The 18,770-nt window shown below is 47.8% G+C and overlaps 1 protein-coding gene across 1 annotated transcript in view; it reads right to left on the reverse strand.

The window, feature by feature from the left end:
- Positions 1–10,387: 10,387 nt before the first annotated feature.
- The window catches only part of dera (deoxyribose-phosphate aldolase (putative)), a 10,669-nt gene continuing 2,286 nt past the window's right edge, over positions 10,388–18,770 (reverse strand). The window contains exons 2-9 of the mRNA XM_068587137.1: positions 17,210–17,307; positions 16,599–16,746; positions 15,667–15,762; positions 15,462–15,596; positions 14,578–14,706; positions 11,446–11,558; positions 10,894–11,043; positions 10,388–10,735 (exon numbers count right to left, since the gene is read on the reverse strand). Coding sequence (XP_068443238.1) covers positions 10,679–10,735; positions 10,894–11,043; positions 11,446–11,558; positions 14,578–14,706; positions 15,462–15,596; positions 15,667–15,762; positions 16,599–16,746; positions 17,210–17,307 — 926 coding nt within the window. The 3' untranslated portion in view covers positions 10,388–10,678. The remainder of the gene's footprint in view (positions 10,736–10,893; positions 11,044–11,445; positions 11,559–14,577; positions 14,707–15,461; positions 15,597–15,666; positions 15,763–16,598; positions 16,747–17,209; positions 17,308–18,770) is intronic.

Raw genomic sequence — 18,770 nt, forward strand, 5'->3', positions numbered from 1 at the left:
TTGTTCTGTGCTAAAGAGCTGCAGAACCTTTGAACACCAGAACATTTTAAAAAAGGGAAATGAAAAAAAAAATCAATGAGGGAGGATTTTTTTGTCTGAGCAGGCCAGTGTGAAAAATAGCGCGGAGCATTTCTCATGCTGCGGAGCCGGCGCTGACCTCCATACAGCCGGCCGATCGATGGACAGGACGGAGGCCACCGGGGTATTGATTGATTAATCAAAGCTAATGTTCTTTTGATCAGCGGCCTATTAACCGCCAAGGCAAAGTGAAGCAGCATGTTTTATTTACTGGCTCCCTCGTTGACTCCTGCAGGCTTCAAACAGACGGTGACAGTTGTATCATATCTCAGATTGATAAAAAAAGTTTCCTTCATATTCCCCCACAACGGCGTAGATTTGTTTACTGGTAAGCATTTTGCTTTTTGTTAATAAATCTCTGCATTTTCTGTGCTGTTTTTTCTCTGTTTACAGCTACGCAACATCATTCATTTAAAATCACTGCCTTTTAAATGATGCATTACTTTGCTGGTTGTTGATATCTGGAGAAACATAAATTAAGTAATGCCTTAATGTCATAACATTTATTTATAACATAACACCCCCTAAAAAACTGTCTTGAATTAAATGTATTGCAGCCGCTGCTGCAATGCATTTATGCAAAGCACTATATAGATAAGTGAGACTTTTTATTTTCTCTATATTTTTCTAATTTTCATGAACCCATGAATTCCATATTCAGCCCTGAAGATTTATTGTTCCTAAGAATCATTTTTGTCAAATCCGTGCCGGTTCTGTCACGTCCCAGAAGGCCACGGTGGGAGTTTTTGAAATGACTTTTTAATCTCCTCACATTCCAGAACATACATAATGCAGGCCTTTCCACATTTAGGTCCCTGGTGTGTGCGCAGGCCACATGTGTGCCGTCTTATCCTGCTTCATGATCCTCATTCTGTCTGCAACCAGAGCCGGGCCTTCTGCGTCCAGTCACCGAGGATGTTTCTGTCATGTGCCTTTCTGCCACTTCCATGACTGCCAGCGTTTAAACCTAACCCAGTAGTTGTGTTGCCTTCAGCTAACCCAGTAGTTGTGTTGCCTTCAGCTAACCCAGTAGTTGTGTTGCCTTCAGCTAACCCAGTAGTTGTGTTGCCTTCAGCTAACCCAGTAGTTGTGTTGCCTTCAGCTAACCCAGTAGTTGCGTTGCCTTAAGCTAACCCAGTAGTTGCGTTGCCTTAAGCTAACCCAGTAGTTGTGTTGCCTTAAGCTAACCCAGTAGTTGCGTTGCCTTAAGCTAACCCAGTAGTTGCGTTGCCTTAAGCTAACCCAGTAGTTGCGTTGCCTTAAGCTAACCCAGTAGTTGCGTTGCCTTAAGCTAACCCAGTAGTTGTGTTGCCTTCAGCTAACCCAGTAGTTGCGTTGCCTTCAGCTAACCCAGTAGTTGTGTTGCCTTAAGCTAACCCAGTAGTTGTGTTGCCTTCAGCTAACCCAGTAGTTGTGTTGCCTTAAGCTAACCCAGTAGTTGTGTTGCCTTAAGCTAACCCAGTAGTTGTGTTGCCTTCAGCTAACCCAGTAGTTGTGTTGCCTTAAGCTAACCCAGTAGTTGTGTTGCCTTAAGCTAACCCAGTAGTTGTGTTGCCTTAAGCTAACCCAGTAGTTGTGTTGCTTTAAGCTAACCCAGTAGTTGTGTTGCCTTCAGCTAACCCAGTAGTTGTGTTGCCTTCAGCTAACCCAGTAGTTGTGTTGCCTTCAGCTAACCCAGTAGTTGTGTTGCCTTAAGCTAACCCAGTAGTTGTGTTGCCTTAAGCTAACCCAGTAGTTGTGTTGCCTTCAGCTAACCCAGTAGTTGTGTTGCCTTAAGCTAACCCAGTAGTTGTGTTGCCTTAAGCTAACCCAGTAGTTGTGTTGCTTTAAGCTAACCCAGTAGTTGTGTTGCCTTCAGCTAACCCAGTAGTTGTGTTGCCTTAAGCTAACCCAGTAGTTGTGTTGCCTTAAGCTAACCCAGTAGTTGTGTTGCCTTAAGCTAACCCAGTAGTTGTGTTGCCTTAAGCTAACCCAGTAGTTGTGTTGCCTTAAGCTAACCCAGTAGTTGCGTTGCCTTAAGCTAACCCAGTAGTTGCGTTGCCTTAAGCTAACCCAGTAGTTGCGTTGCCTTCAGCTAACCCAGTAGTTGTGTTGCCTTCAGCTAACCCAGTAGTTGTGTTGCCTTCAGCTAACCCAGTAGTTGTGTTGCCTTCAGCTAACCCAGTAGTTGTGTTGCCTTCAGCTAACCCAGTAGTTGTGTTGCCTTAAGCTAACCCAGTAGTTGTGTTGCCTTCAGCTAACTGAGTTGCTGGAATGTTGAAGTTGAGTAACTATTTGTTGGATATCATGAGAACCGTTGTAAGAGTAGTGTTCTTTTGGTTTGTTGGAACGTCCTTACAACAGTTCACTAAATCCTACTGTACCTTTGATTTTCTTTGGAGTGGATAAAACTACGGAATGGTGTCAAAAGGTTTGGATGAATTTATGCAAAAGCTATTTTAAGTTCATCCAAATGTTTTAGGTGGGCCATTTTGGTCATTCAATGTTTAAGATATGGAAACAAGACATAATTAGATAGTTTTGTTGCTGTGATGTAATATATTTTGCATTGTACCACTTGCTATAAGAGCCAAGTATAAAGTATTTCCAAAGGTTTGGTAGTATTTCTCAGGATGTATCAGTGCTGTGGCTCAATAACAGAGGAACAACTGTCTGGTCCTCATCCGCCTCCCAGCTGTTCCTCCCAGCATGCACACGGAGCTCCTGACCACAACAAGGCAACCAGCATCACGCGTTATGTGTTGCATACTGCCATCGAAGCATTTCATAACGAATTCAAGGTTTTTAATGTCTCGTTCTCTGGGTTTATAATGGTTTATAATCTCGCTCTGTTACACCCCTGAATGGAACGACGAGGATTTCAGTTCAGACCACCTCACTCTCTCCAATTTGCACACACAACTGGTTTCATTGTTAATGATCTCAAGTGCAGATATTCAGGTCTTCCTGGATATCTGCATCCCCTCCTCCTCTACACATGCCTCAGTTTATTCTCCCACAAACTTGATGGCATCTTGAAAGAGCTGCTTATAATTTCTGAGGTGAACACACCTCCGTCTTTCTGCCCCTCATCCCCTCTCCGCCCTTGAGTTTCTCCAATGTCAGCGCTCACTTCAAAAGCCTCAGAATGAGTTCTGAGGACTCCGGCGGGATTTCCCATTGCAAACAATTATTCTGTCCATGGTTCTCTGACAGAGATTTCTTTAGATTTATATTACTAGGCCATGAATCAAATATCTCTCTGTCTCAGCGGTGCCGCGCTTCACAGTGGTTATGCTATTGACCAAAACCTTGAGCTGAATGTAGATTATTCCCTGTTGAAGGGATCTGGAGCTGATTTAATTCACAGCAGCTCAGTCAGGAGTGAGATTTGGAGAGCAGATTTAGGGGAAAGGAGAGTTCAGATGTAGGCGTCTTCACATTCAGAGTTTTTGGGTTGTTGAGGTTGAGCAAACTTTTTAACTCACTATTTCTGGTCCAACCCTCCCCCTTTTCCTCTGAATTCCTTCAACCTGTCTCGTCTGTGCACCTGGCATGTCCACCTGGGCTTGAGGAGGGGGTCTTTCATGGTGTACCATCTAAAATAGATAAGAAAGCCTCTCTGTAGCCACAGGAAGGCGTTGTGAAGTCTCCCCAGCAGTGGTCCTAGCAAAGCCCCACACAACGAGGCGAGAACAAGAGGCTGCTGCTTCAAAACCTCCCTCAGGTAACCACCACCCACACAGACGCAGCCATGTCCTGCAGGTACAACCCACCGCCAGTAAACACGCACCAATAAATAAATGCATCAGCTTTCTTTATTCTGGATTTCAGATTATTGCTGCAGGACTCTCGGGTGGAGTTTGAAACCACAGCCCACCTGAGAGACGCTGCATTCCAGGCAGCTGTTGTCCGGCCGGCAGCCTCATGAATCCAAACAGAGAAGCAAAGCCGCTGCCAGCATTGCATCATATTGTTATGAGACAATCTACACGTTGCATACTGTTGAATACTTTGTAAGCGTACAAAATGTATTCTTGTACATATCTGAGTTGTATCTGGTACCGTGATCAATCACAGCGAACATTCAATCTTCTTGTATTGCTTTCAAAAACACATGAAAGTGAAGTGAAACCTGGAATCTATCACTGAAAGCTGTGGTCGCATGTGTGAATGCAGAAACACTGCTTCTGAAGGAGAAAACCTGTCACATATTCAGGTGGATGTACTCGCCCGAGGAGCTCAGCTGAAGTATGAAGACGGGATGGATCAGACGAACACCAGGCTGGTGTCCGTGTTCCAGGTGAACCCAACAGGTGACATTCAGTTAATTTAACTTGACGTACTTGTATGTAACATAAAGATACTTCACTCAAACCACGATGCCAAACATTACTGAGCAGCTTTTTGCTTTTATTGACATCAACCACGTGTTTGAAGCGCTGCCTTACAGCGCGTGTGTGTGTGTGGACTGTGTGTGTGTGTGTGTGTGTGTGTGTGTGTGTGTGTGTGTGTGTGTGTGTGTGGACTGTGTGTGTGTGTGTGTGTGTGTGGACTGTGTGTGTGTGTGGACTGTGTGTGTGCGTGTGTGTGTGTGGACTGTGTGTGTGTGTGTGTGTGTGTGTGTGTGTGTGTGTGTGTGTGTGTGTGTGTGTGTGTGGACTGTGTGTGTGTGTGTGTGTGTGCGGACTGTGTGTGTGTGTGTGTGTGTGTGTGTGTGTGTGTGTGTGTGTGGACTGTGTGTGGACTGTGTGTGTACTGTGTGTGTGTGTGTGGACTGTGTGTGTGTGTGGACTGTGTGTGTGTGTGTGTGTGTGTGTGTGTGTGGACTGTGTGTGTGTGGACTGTGTGTGTGTGTGTGTGTGTGTGTGTGTGTGTGTGTGTGTGTGTGGACTGTGTGTGTGTGGACTGTGTGTGTGTGTGTGTGTGTGGACTGTGTGTGTGTGTGTGTGTGTGGACTGTGTGTGTGTGTGTGTGGACTGTGTGTGTGTGTGTGTGTGTGTGTGTGTGTGGACTGTGTGTGTGTGGACTGTGTGTGGACTGTGTGTGTGTGTGTGTGTGTGTGTGGACTGCGTGTGTGTGTGTGTGTGTGTGGACTGTGTGTGTGTGTGTGTGTGTGGACTGTGTGTGTGTGTGTGTGTGTGGACTGTGTGTGTGTGTGTGTGTGTGGACTGTGTGTGTGTGTGTGTGTGTGTGTGTGTGTGTGTGTGTGTGTGTGTGTGTGTGTGTGTGTGTGTGGACTGTGTGTGTGTGTGTGTGTGGACTGTGTGTGTGTGTGTGTGTGTGTGTGTGTGTGGACTGCGTGTGTGTGTGTGTGTGTGTGTGCGTGTGTGTGTGTGTGTGTGTGTGTGTGTGTGGACTGTGTGTGTGTGTGTGTGTGTGTGTGTGTGTGTGTGTGTGTGTGTGTGGTTTTCGTCATTGTAAAGCACCCTCCTCTGTCAGTAGAGGACGAGAGTTTCACGTCACACGTGAAGTTGTTTTGGGCCGTGACCTCATCGCCCTTGGGCCTCTCTATGAGTGCATCATGAGCTCCGGCCCTGCAGCGTCTGTGCTGTGTGTTTCTCGTCCGGTACTGACGTGTGCAGGTGCTTGCCAGCTCACCTCCAGTAAAGCGTGTGTGGGCAGCGGGCTCCATGAACACAAGAGACATGCATCTCCAGAGAGAAGCTCAACCCTTCAGGCCTTCTCACACCTCCAACACAAGGCAAAGACACCGTGTTTGATGTGGCGGCGGCCATCTTTTACTGGGCCGTAACATGGGCTGCCTTAGTTAAGTTACACTTCTATAGTTTAGTATATTTTATGAGACTACGTTATTTAGCTATCATTTTTCTTTTGAACATTCAATATCAATAATAATGATTTTGAATATGATTCATTTGAATGTCTTCCAGAGCCTGTGTGTGCGTGTGTCCTGAGCCCATGTAAAGAACCACATGACTCTGCAGTGACCCGGCATGATGCAGTCGGTCGGTGTGCAGAAGGTATCGGTTGCTCGTAAAGCTCGTCATTCCTTCTCCTCTGCATCGTGGAGACGGTTCGATGCTGATCAAGCTAATGAACGCTGTGAGCGCTGTGAGCCTGTTTGTGGAGACAGGTAAGCCTGCACGGGTTTGATCTTTCAAACATGTATTCCATCTCTTCTCTCACCACGAGGGAGCCTCCAACCAAGGTCAGCGCTCAAAAGGCAGGGTGCACCATGGGAAATGAGCCAGAGCAGAGCGTGTGCCAGCCTCCTGCTTTTGTGGGATCAGCGCGGCATCAGAAGGATCGGACTGACACCAGTGAAGTCTCCCGGTATCACCCATCACTACCTGTTTCTGCCACAGAGGGAAACCAAAGGCCTGCTCTAATTGTGTCATTAATATCATTGCAGCCTGAGAGCCAATTATTCTGTTTGGAGTTTCACCTGCACCAACCTCCAATCAGGCTGTGAGCTATTTGAACACGGCCGGGCTGCGCGAGTGATGGAGGAGCTTCTCCAGTCATCTGTGATCAAAGCTGTGTGGGTTCTGGACTGTGGCCCCAAGACCCCAGTTCAACACGTCCGGCCAGCCGCCATGGCTCCCAACGAGGAAACAATGCATGTGGTGCACGCGGTCCGATGGCGCACGTGCACGCGGTCCGATGGCACACGTGCACGCGGTCCGATGGCGCACGTGCACGCGGTCCGATGGCGCACGTGCACGCGGTCCGATGGCGCACGTGCACGCTCTCTTCAGTCCGTGCAGCTGAACTGCAGTTAGCTCCATGTGTCCCGTTAGCCATTAGCTCTGTTAGCCAAACACACGAAAGAACCCTGCTACCAGCCTGCTTCTACTATTCCTCACATTTCTTTTTCAGCTTGTATCATTATTTTTTTTTATTATACTCACTGCTGCTGTTATTTTTATGGTAATCATTTTTATATGATTATTTCTGCTATTACTGTGGCCACAGCGGCGCATACCGTGAAGTACTGCAACCACGATTGGTCGAGCATACAGTCATGAAGGAGCACAGACATATGAGGCGGATAGGTGGAGATGAGCGGTGGACAGACACACACACGCACGCACACACAGCATACATAATCGCCTGGTGGATATTCAAAACTGAACGCCCTTCAATAAAGTATTTTAAATATGATTTCTTCTCTAAAATGACAAAGTGCTACCTTGTATCCTTTCTCATTTCATGCCGTATTTTGATTGGCGCGTCTGCAGACGCCATTGTAGAAGCATCTACAAATAATATTCATGTCAAGCACATATTTATTTTGTATTTCCTTAACTAAATGTAAAAATGATACCTAAACCTTGGAACCATCAGTCACACACACTGACGTCCTTCCTCTGCCGTGCCGGCCAATAGCAGCGCCGCATAGCGAGATATTAATAAAAGCATGCAGAGTATCTTCAGCATGACAAATCAGCGCTGTGACTCATAACGGATAGTCGGGCCATTACTGACACGCTGTCCCCCGCCAGCACATCTCTCCTCCATTATGAACTACGTGTGGGGTGCTGCTGGCTCACAACTCCTGTTTTTCACACCTGCTTCGGGCTAAAGAAACACTGATGAATTAAACAACAGGAAACCAATCAATCTGAGCGAGCCGCTCTGTCAGCTGTGAGCGGCTGCTGCTGCTGCTCCAGAACCTGAGAGAGAGAGCAGAGCTGCACACGGTCACAGAGCACACCGGCCAATCCACATCGAGCACCCGCCAACGTCCAGCGACACGGGACGTCCAGCAGCTCCGGACCTGTGCACCTGGTGGCCCTGCGGTCCTGGTGATTCTGGTGCACCTGGTGGCCCTGGTGATTCTGGTGCACCTGGTGCACCTGGTGGACCTGGTGGACCTGGTGGTCCTGGTGATTCTGGTGCAACTGGTGGCCCTGATGCACCTGGTGGACCTGGTGGTCCTGGTGATTCTGGTGCAACTGGTGGCCCTGATGCACCTGGTGGACCTGGTGGTCCTGGTGATTCTGGTGCACCTGGTGGCCCTGGTGATTCTGGTGCACCTCTTGGACCAGGTGGACCTGGTGGCCCTGATGCACCTGGTGGACCTGGTGGACCTGTGGACCTGGTGGCCCTGTGGACCTGGTGGCCCTGGTGGCCCTGTGGACCTGGTGGCCCTGTGGACCTGGTGGCCCTGGTGGCCCTGTGGACCTGGTGGCCCTGGTGGCCCTGTGGACCTGGTGGCCCTGGTGGCCCTGTGGACCTGGTGGCCCTGGTGGCCCTGAGGCCCTGGTGGCCCTGGTGGCCCTGAGGCCCTGGTGGCCAGCGGAGGCCGTGGCTGTACTCTCTTTGTTGGCTCATAGTGAAACACTCACATGTCCAGCGTAACATTTGTGGTCTGGATCAGATGAGTTATTGTCACACAAAATGATTTAATCAGTGCTGAGCGTTACAAATGAAATGCATGGAGTTCAATGTATGGAATATGAAATACTTTTACAACCATAAAAACCACTTCAGATTTAAAAGGAATTTTGAAAATACCCTCAATTCATATTTATAGAATATTTTAAGTATATTATAATATACAAGACCAGTTTATTGCAGCTAAAATATTTCAGGCAGTTTTTATTTCAATGTCTTTTTTCCAATATCTATTTTTGACCAAATGTTTTGATTAAATGAACAAGAGGGTTTTCTCAGTCTAAATGAACAGGCAGCAAATAACATAACAGGTTCATATTTCATAATGAGTACCTGGTTTAAAAAATGTATATTCATGTTATTTCACAATTTCATTACTGTTTTATTATTGTATTGTTTTATAAAAATGGAGATCTTGAAGTCCTGATTTTTATAATATTAATAATAAACATGTCACACGTTTGATCTCGATTTTTTTCCTGAAATATTGTCTGAAATGTCTCGTTGAAGAGGAAAGCAAGGGAACGCATAGCAGGAGTGTGTGTGTGTGTGTGTGTGTGTGTGTGTGTGTGTGTGTGTGTGTGTGTGTGATCTTTATGGCCTGGAATCAATCAGGCAGAATCAGTCTCATGGAGGGCTCGCGCGCTGCCCGGCGGTCCAGATGGAGATGATCTACACGCCTTTATGGAAGTGGGATTAATCCATCAGGCGCAGACAAGCGGCTCACTCCATCTTTTCTGCTCACACAGGTTTCTTTACTCTCCCGGAGGATACAAAAGAAAAACTATTTGGCTGCAAAGTCATGGAACAGTTTGCATAATCTCTCTGACCTCAGCGATGACATCATAGAGCGTTTCATCCCGCCATCGTCTTTAACCGTTCATCCTGGTTCGGGTCGTCCTGAACCTGAGCTGCATGTGGACTGTGGGAGGCAGAAGCCACAGTCCACAGGGAGAACCTGCACCCTCCACACAGGGGGGCATTGAACCCTGACCCCTCTCGCTGGCTCCTTATAGTTTTTGCTGTTTGCGGTATTTGATACTCCCTTCACCCTACACCAATAAAAGGAGCATTGGAAAGAAGATGTGGTGGTCAAACAACATGAAAGTCCAAACACTTCATCAATAAGCTCCAGCGCTTCTTCAGAGCCGAGCAGAGAACAGATGTGCGCCGGCTGTCCTCCAGGACGGGATGCACAGGCTGACTGAGACGTTCAAACTTCTGGATGTGACCTTGATGTGACCTTGTTAACGCACAACCTCCAGCTCCTCATGCAGCGTGGCCTCATTCCCAGCCCTTCCACCAGCGTCCTGAAGCCAACGCGCTCCTGTGGGTTTCCCATCAAATCCCACATTTACCCCAGAAAGCTCCCATCCCTTCCCTCCTCGGTGGACTCCTGTATCCTCTGTTCCAGCCAAGGTCGAGGCCTGTGGTATCTTCATTAAAGAAGAAAAGAGAAACTTTTCGGTCTTCAAATGAAGCCTCACATTTGTGAGCTGTTCAATCACATCTTGTAAACTCACTTAACCCCCAATTAATCCCTCAGTGGGCCCAGCTTCCCGCTAATGAAATTAAGAGCAAAGGAAGCCTTCATAGCGGATTCAGCTCACATCTCTGGACACCAGCAGCGTGACCGGAGGCTTCCTGATGCGATGGAGCTCTCAGGACGCCTCCAACACGGAGCAGGAAGTACCGTGATGAGAGCTTCATCCACTGGCCACGCAGCCTCCACGTGGACACGTCACGAACAGTCTTCAACCATAACTGTATACAATTATGGAAGAGCCGCTGGATTACACCATATGAATGATTCATTTTCAAATATGACCTTATCGTCAACACCAGTATATCGCTACCTTATTCACGTGCACGTCAAAATGAACCGTGTATTTTATATGTAATGTGGTAACATGACATGTCTGCTGAGTGATGTACACAAGTGACAACAGGAGTATTTATAGGCACAATTTATTTGGAAAACATGAGTTCTTGAAACTGCTTTCAACTCCTCACATCCTTCACAATGAGCTCATGAAGGTCGATGAGAGGAACGGGATGCTGAGGGGAAGAGGAACCATCGTACGGACATGAGCGGCTCACACAGGCGAGACGATGACATGGCTGGCTGCCTCTCACACATTGGTCAAAGCACTGGTCACGGGCGTGGCTCCCAGAAGGACGAGCGCTGCCTGGACGCCCCCGACAGTGTGTGGTGAGCCTGAGGTTCTGATTGGTCATTGGCACAGGAAGGCCCCGCTCAGGCCATCGGCAGCTCGTGATAGGCAGCGTACTGACCGGTCACGTGATGGTAGATCTGAACAAACAAGAGCACACGGGAGGAACTCTTGCAGAAGTACGCTGTGTGTGTGTGTGTGCGTGCGTGTGTGTGTGCGTGTGCGTGTGTGTGTGCGTGTGCGTGCGTGCGTGTGCGTGTGCGTGTGCGTGTGCGTGTGCATGAGAGAGAGTCCCCACCTGCCTCTCGATGTCCGCCAGCAGGCTGCTGGCTCCCAGGCGGAACAGCACCGGGCTGAGCCAGTCGTGGCCCAGCTCCTCTTTGATGAGGGCGAGCCACACCAGAGACTCCTGGGCCGTCCGGATCCCCCCTGCTGGCTTAAAGCCCACCTGGAGGGAGGGGGGTCACGCTCCTCAGTCAACAGGACAACACTCTTCTCTTAAGGCATGATTACAGCAGGAATGTGTGTAACAAAGTCCTGTAATTTAGACAAACATGTTTTTCATGTACATTTAGTCATAAATACTGAGTCTTCCAGAAGAAACTGGTGACCGTGTGCATCGGCTACAGAGACGTTAGGAGATGATGGACAGTTGAACCAGTTTAAATAGTCTTATCTCATTTTAAATACACACTGAAATACATGCTGGTCCAAACTATCCTGTTTGATATGATAATGTCAAGCTGTGTTTATTGTATTAATGAAACAATACATATGAATAACAACTATTATGTTCATATACGGTATGGAAGAGCTAAAGAAGACAACCTGTACTTGTATCATACTGCACCTTGTGGCCCGTACACAGGAAGTAGTCCCGGATGGCCCTCACCATCACGATGGCGACAGGGTAGGTGGCGTTGACAGACTCCTTCCCCGTGGACGTCTTGATGAAGTCCGAGCCTGTCGGGATTCAAAGGGGGCCATTGAGTCCTCACGTCTCCCCTCAGAGGCCCCGGTCAGACCGGAGGCTCAGCCAGCGGCTACTGACCCGCCCGGCCCGAAAGGAACCAGAGCTTTTGTGTTCCTCGGGCCACTGATGGAAGTAGCTGAGGGCCCCTCAGCCGGAAGACGGACGTAGCATCTCCGCTGAGAGCTGCACACGCTCGGTACCGATCGCCGCTCGCGAGGAAATGGCGGCGGGTGAAGACAAAGTTCATGATCTGAAGCGCCAGAAAGCGTTTCATCCTCAAGAGGATGTGGGCCGAATCCAGATTCATTGAGTGGAAGATGAAACATGTCGAGCTAACGTTGTTCTTCGTTTCTAGCATGATGCTGCTGTGACTGAACATCTGCTGCTGCTGACGGAAGCAGAGGGCAGCTTGCACTCATCAATAACATCATTCATTTCTCCTTCTCTTCCTTCACAGCCAATTACGTTTTATCAGCTTTCCTGATAAAAATAGAAGATGAAATGACATTCTTTAATAGATTACCCACAAACTGCGGGCTGCAGGAAAGAGAAAGGAAAGCCATCCTTCTGCCTCCCTGCTGGATAATGACTGTTCATTACTGAACAGAACAAGATGAACATTTTCCAGTTCATTAAAGACATGTTCTCTGTATTTTCCCAGTCAGGTCTTTCTTTCAGCCTCTCTCTCCTCTTCCTCAAACTGGCATAATCCTTAAGATTCCTTATGGGGAGTCTTAATTACCAGATAATGGATAACGGTTATTAAATGCGGGTGGCGGTAATGAAGCTCTATTCATTTGCGTGGGCAGGGGGATACTGGCGAGGGACCAGCGGAGTAAAATAGCCTGCATCGGAGATTAATAGGTGAAATTATCATTCAATTTCAGGAATCTCATACGCAATTCATAGGAACAAGAGGAGATTAAGGAGCGAGTGTGGCGACAAAAGCAATGCATTTTAATAATGATCTCTATCAGAGCCCCTGACAATTTGGTTCTGTAATCGGCTTATTATGTGATGGCTAGTTAAGCGTGTGTGTGTGTGTGTGTGTGTGTGTGTGTGTGTGTGTGTGTGTGACAGAGAAAGAGAGAGCTCCATTTATCAGGTTCACAAAAGCTCAGCAGCAGCGCCACAAGCTGGATGCTGCAGAACTAATATCAGAGGAGAAACTTGCAGATAATCAGCAGAGAAAGAGGAAATACATCCTGCGTCTGCACGCGATGCGTTCAGGCACCACGTTGAGCATCGGCCGCCTGTGTTTCGGCAGTGCCGCTCAGAGCCCCAACACACAATCACTAGCCAGGTTAATGCGCACAACAGCAGACAAGAGCCACTGATCTGTTCTGCTGGCTGGGAGACGGCTGCACGCCTCCTGTGTCGCACCACACAGGCTGCTCACTCACTCAGAGCTACTGAGTGACTGAGTGAGTGAGTGAGTGAGTGAGTGAGTGACTGAGTGAGTGAGTGACTGAGTGAGTGACTGAGTGAGTGACTGAGTGACTGAGTGACTGAGTGAGTGACTGAGTGAGTGACTGAGTGACTGAGTGAGTGAGTGAGTGAGTGAGTGAGTTAGTTAGTGATGTTGGTGAACCATCAAGGTCACACAAACTCAAAAACCCATGGAGCGGTAGAGCAGCAACTGCCACTAAAGAGGAGACTGATGGCTGAGAAGAGTTCTGTCTCCACCTGGACACACACACACACACACACACACACACTGACCACAGAGAACACACACACACACACACACACACACACACACACACACACACACACACACACTGACCACAGAGAACACACACACACACACTGACCACAGAGAACACACACACACACACTGACCACAGAGAACACACACACACACACACACACACACACACACACACACTCTGACCACAGAGAACACACACACACACACACTGACCACAGAGAACACACACACACACACTGACCACAGAGAACACACACACACACACACACACACACACACTCTGACCACAGAGAACACACACACACACACACTGACCACAGAGAACACACACACACACACACTGACCACAGAGAACACACACACACACACACACACACACACACACTGACCACAGAGAACACACACACACACACACACACACACACACACACACACACACACACACTGACCACAGAGAACACACACACACACACACTGACCACAGAGAACACACACACACACACACACACACACACACACACACTGACCACAGAGAACACACACACACACACACACACACTGACCACAGAGAACACACACACACACACTGACCACAGAGAACACACACACACACACACACTGACCACAGAGAACACACACACACACACACACAGACACACACACACTGACCACAGAGAACACACACACACACACACACACACACTGACCACAGAGAACACACACACACACACACACACACACACACACACACACACTGACCACAGAGAACACACACACACACACACACACTGACCACAGAGAACACACACACACTGACCACAGAGAACACACACACACACACACACACACACACACTGACCACAGAGAACACACACACACACACACACACACACACACACAGACCACAGAGAACACACACACACACACACACACACACACACACTGACCACAGAGAACACACACACACACACACACACACACACACACACACACACTGACCACAGAGAACACACACATGGATGTTCTGCGTGCAGAAACACGCCTCCATGTGTGTGTTGGCATGACGGTGCAGAACGTGTGTGTGTGTGTGTGTGTGTTGGCATGACGGTGCAGAACGTGTGTGTGTGTGTGTGTTGGCATGACGGTGCAGAACGTGTGTGGGTCTAGGATTCAACAGACGTTTGTCCGACAGGAGCCATAACGGTGCTGATCTCACAGAGCGACGGGAAGCAGCTTGCCGCTCTGTGAGAGGACGAGCTGCTCAGCCACGTGCTCATGGAAAGAGAGGGCAGACTCACCGGCCATCATGGCCACCAGGCTGGCCTTGTAGACGTTGGTGAAGGTGCCCAGCTCTCCGATGGCCAGGATGGTCTTCATGTGGGCGTCGCCACAGGCCTCCCGGAACCGACGGATCTCACCATACAGGGCTGTGGGGGGATCGCAGTGATCAGCTGACACACAGAGTGATACTTCTGTAGTGCCTCCACTGACGGGACGGCGCTTGGATGTCTCAATATTTGGTGATTCAGTCTCTTAGACTGTTGGACGTTCTGTACGGAGCTTCTTGTTTGTCGCCATCTGGTTTGAAACCAAAGAATCCCAGAGTAAGACAGTGATTCACTTTTACAGTTCAAACCTTTGACGGTTGTGAACAGCAGCAGACGAAAGGATGTCCACTCGGGGTCCTCTTTGGTGGATCTACGTCTCCTTCTGAGGAAGACCATGCTGGACCTCCACTGCACCTTGTTTCCTCTACTGTCGCTTACGAGCTCCAGAACCAACACAAACGCTCAAGTTCAACTTTTATCTTGCAACAAGTAGTCCTGAAGATGTTGCGCAGGACAAAGTGTTGCATGATGGGACGACGGGGTACGGGCCAAAGACTGCCGGAAACCTGGAAATGGACCTTGGCCAAAAGTGCTTTTGTGAGTCTACATATTTGTATGTTGTACATTTGTAATGGTGGCTTGTTTACGGGAGAGGCAGCGGCGGTGAGTGATGTTCTGTCCTGAGGTGAGGACTTAAGATCAGGGGGGACAAAGGTTTTGCTGGGATCCTTTTTCTCGCTAACTTTCTCATATGAAAAAAGAATGTATTAAACTCAGGAACCGTTCTCCGGCTGCTCCCAGAGCACAAGAGCAGCGGGACTCGTGCTGGCGTCCTGTGTTGTGGTTCAGCGTACCTTCCCACTCTCCGGTGAGCGCGAGCGTCCTGTTGATGACGATGTCGATCTCCGCGGCGCCGTCGGCCACCGCCAAGCGGACTTCCTGCAGCCGGGTCTCCAGTGGAGTCTGGCCTGCCGGGAAACCAGTAGCCACTGGGAGACGGGACACGCGGTCACGCACAGTCGAGTCCTCTCTGAGGAAGTGAGGTATCAGGAGACTCACCTGAGGCCACAGGAAGGCGGGAGTTGGCTGCTTTCAGGGATTTGACAGCGTCGGCCACACGAGACGGATACACACACACGGCTGCTGTCGCGAGTCCTGACATGACACACAGCGGGGAACAAGAGGCATGGCATGAGATGGTCTGTGTCGCCCCCTGCAGGCGGGAACAGACAGTGTGACGCCTATGGAAGTAAACCTGGATTATATTCCATGTTCAGATAATCAGCTATTCAATCAACAGAAGAGGAAATCATTCATATCTTTTATAAATTATTACAACAACCGTGTTTCATACCACAGCAGTCTGTGGTTGTAAAGGCGGTAGGATAAATGGAGACAAATTTAAAAAGGGGTCACTTTTATCTTGTTTCATTTAATCAGCTTAATTGAATAGAATTCTTCAGCTTCGTCTACATGAATTAAATGATGGATTTTATTTTGGGACTTCACAACGCTGGAGATTTTACAAAGGTTTGGAACAAATGAGTCGGAAATCTGACTGCATCTAATTTTACAAATAATACTACTAATGTTAGTGTAGCTTAATGTTAATCTGTTTAAACAATGTGGCTTCTACCTTTGACTGAAGAGAAAGAATACATATGTTTAAATACTTTCATTATATATTGCTTTTGTATAAGCTACACAAGAAGTGTGTTTTTATGATGTTAGGTTCGTTATACAAGTGTAAATCTAATTTTGAGACTTAAGAGCAACCCTGGACCAGGTCAGGGACCTGTCGACCACAGAATGAGCTGATGAATCAAGAACATCTTGCTTGTGTTATGTCAGCAACCTTCTCTCTGTCCTCTGAGGACAAAGGCAGCTCTGGTTCATGGATGTTTGTGCAGCGGTGTCTGAAGGATTAGAGCGTCTCAGAGCATGTTGAATGTTCACAGTGCAGCTGCAGGCTCTGCTGCCAGCATGCAGACCTTTGTTGTGCATGTCCACGGCCCGCAGCAGGTCGTGTCGGACCGGCTGGATGGCTTTCAGGCACAGCCGGTGGACGTTGGACGGCGTGTCATCTCCAGCGAGAGTCGTCAGGTCGATGCATGCGACGGCCTTCAGCAGCCAGGCGGCCTGCGGGACAGACGGACGCCACGTCAGAGCTCAGACCAGCAGTCACCAGCATGATGCTGCTCTGTGATTCAGAGGAACATGACAAACATACGCAGCAACATGATGGAAGAGGCGCGGTCAGAGGACCTCGTAGATTGATCATTAAAATGAAATTTGTTAAAAATGTTTGGGCTTATTTTTTTAAATCGCAAAAGTTTAAACTTTGAGAGTGTTTAAAGAGACAAATGTGAGAAAATGTTGATGCCTGTCTGAGAAAAGTGTATAAAAAAGTGTGTGTAAGAGGTTTTACGGCCTTAAAACATGTAGAATAATTATACAAAATAAAGCTGATTACTTTACGGAGTTTTTTTTTTTTTTTGTACGAGTTATTTTAGAACGTATCTCCCCGGGATAAACGAGGGACCCCTGTATGTGTGTTTTGGTCCCCGCACAGTGTCACACGCAGTGATGCAGAGCGCTCTACCTGCCACTGTCTCTTGGGGATCTTCTGTCCTTGTATGTGCTGCGCTCTCTTCAGGACGGCGTTGGTGTTCACTCTCACTTTGGATATCCACTCCAGGTCTGACGCCCATGAAAAATAATAAGGAAATGGTAAATGGACCTGTACCTGTATAAAGCTTTTCTAGTCTTCCGACCACTCAAAGTGCTTTAACGCTACATGATGACATCATTCACCCATTCATACACTGATGGGAGGAGCCAGCATGCAGGAGCCACATCAGTATCATCAACCATTCACTCCGTAGGCGCAGCTACGAGAGACATTTAGGGTTAAGTGTCTTGCTCAAGGACACATGGACGTTGGCTAGCGGCGCCGGGGATCGAACCACCGATCTCACCACTGAGCCACAGTCGCCCCCGGCAAATATATTTATTCACCGGGGCCGAAATATATTTATATAGATATATATTTTGAATACAGTCAAACATTATGGTGGTAATTGTGGCTACATACAAAAAAATCGGCCGCATTTGCAGTTTGGAAAATATCCTGCAATTTTCTGTCATGGTCAAAAAATGAAATTATTGTAAATTGAGGGGAAAAAATGAAATGTTATGTTGCCAGTTTGACTTGTAACTACATTTACATTCATCTTAGCAAACATATCTCCCAAACTGACATTTACACATGTAAAGATCCAAGACAAGTACCGTGCATTAGTATTCTTTAATAATCCTAAACGCCATGCAATAAAACAAATAGAATAATAAAATAAATAAAAACAGTAAGAGCACACATTAAAATCAGTTCTGAAGAGGTGAGTTTGAATGTGGGGAGATCAGAAGGGTGAATTAAAGAGCATGAAATATGGCATACTCATGGAAACTATGCTCCAACTATAATGATTGGCATCAAACTAAACTGAACATACAATGGTACATTTACACACTCTGTCCCGAGATGGCTGAAGTTAATCTAAACGTGTCTCCTCCCTTCATTTTATGGGGATTGTGGTCAGTTAAGAAAAGGACTTTTGCATGTGCATCCAATGTAGACACACCCCACCGTGTGTTTAGCCTAGCTTAGCACAAAGCACAAATATAGGATTCCCAGCATGTCAAGCAGAGCTGTCGTATTCTCTTCTCTTGAGTCCCAGTGCAGTGAGCAGACCGGCTTCCTCATGGGCCAGCTCTGTGACTCATGAGGCATTTTAGTACTAGGCACTCTTCAGATCAATAGATACGTGCACAGACACAGATTTAAATCCAAAACCTGGAGAATGTTTTGGCTGCTGTCCTGTCTGATATTTTGATATTTAAAGTTTCCCATCCAGCATGTGTGCCAGTGTGTCAACGACAAACCAGGAAGTCTCTGACAGAGAATGTAAACACAAAGACATGGAACTGGAATGTGACCCTGAACAACACAAGTGACACGCAGTGTGAGATCCTGTCCGGCTGAAGTTTAACCAGTGGAAGGAAGAACAGAGCATGAGGCTACACTGCAGCGCTAGCTCCCATGAGGCTACACTGCAGCGCTAGCTCCCATGAGGCTACACTGCAGCGCTAGCTCCCATGAGGCT

Source organism: Clinocottus analis, unplaced genomic scaffold, assembly GCF_023055335.1.
Source record: "Clinocottus analis isolate CAN_PGR_092001 unplaced genomic scaffold, fCliAna1.0.p SCAF_20, whole genome shotgun sequence".
Taxonomy (NCBI): Eukaryota; Metazoa; Chordata; class Actinopteri; order Perciformes; family Cottidae; genus Clinocottus; species Clinocottus analis.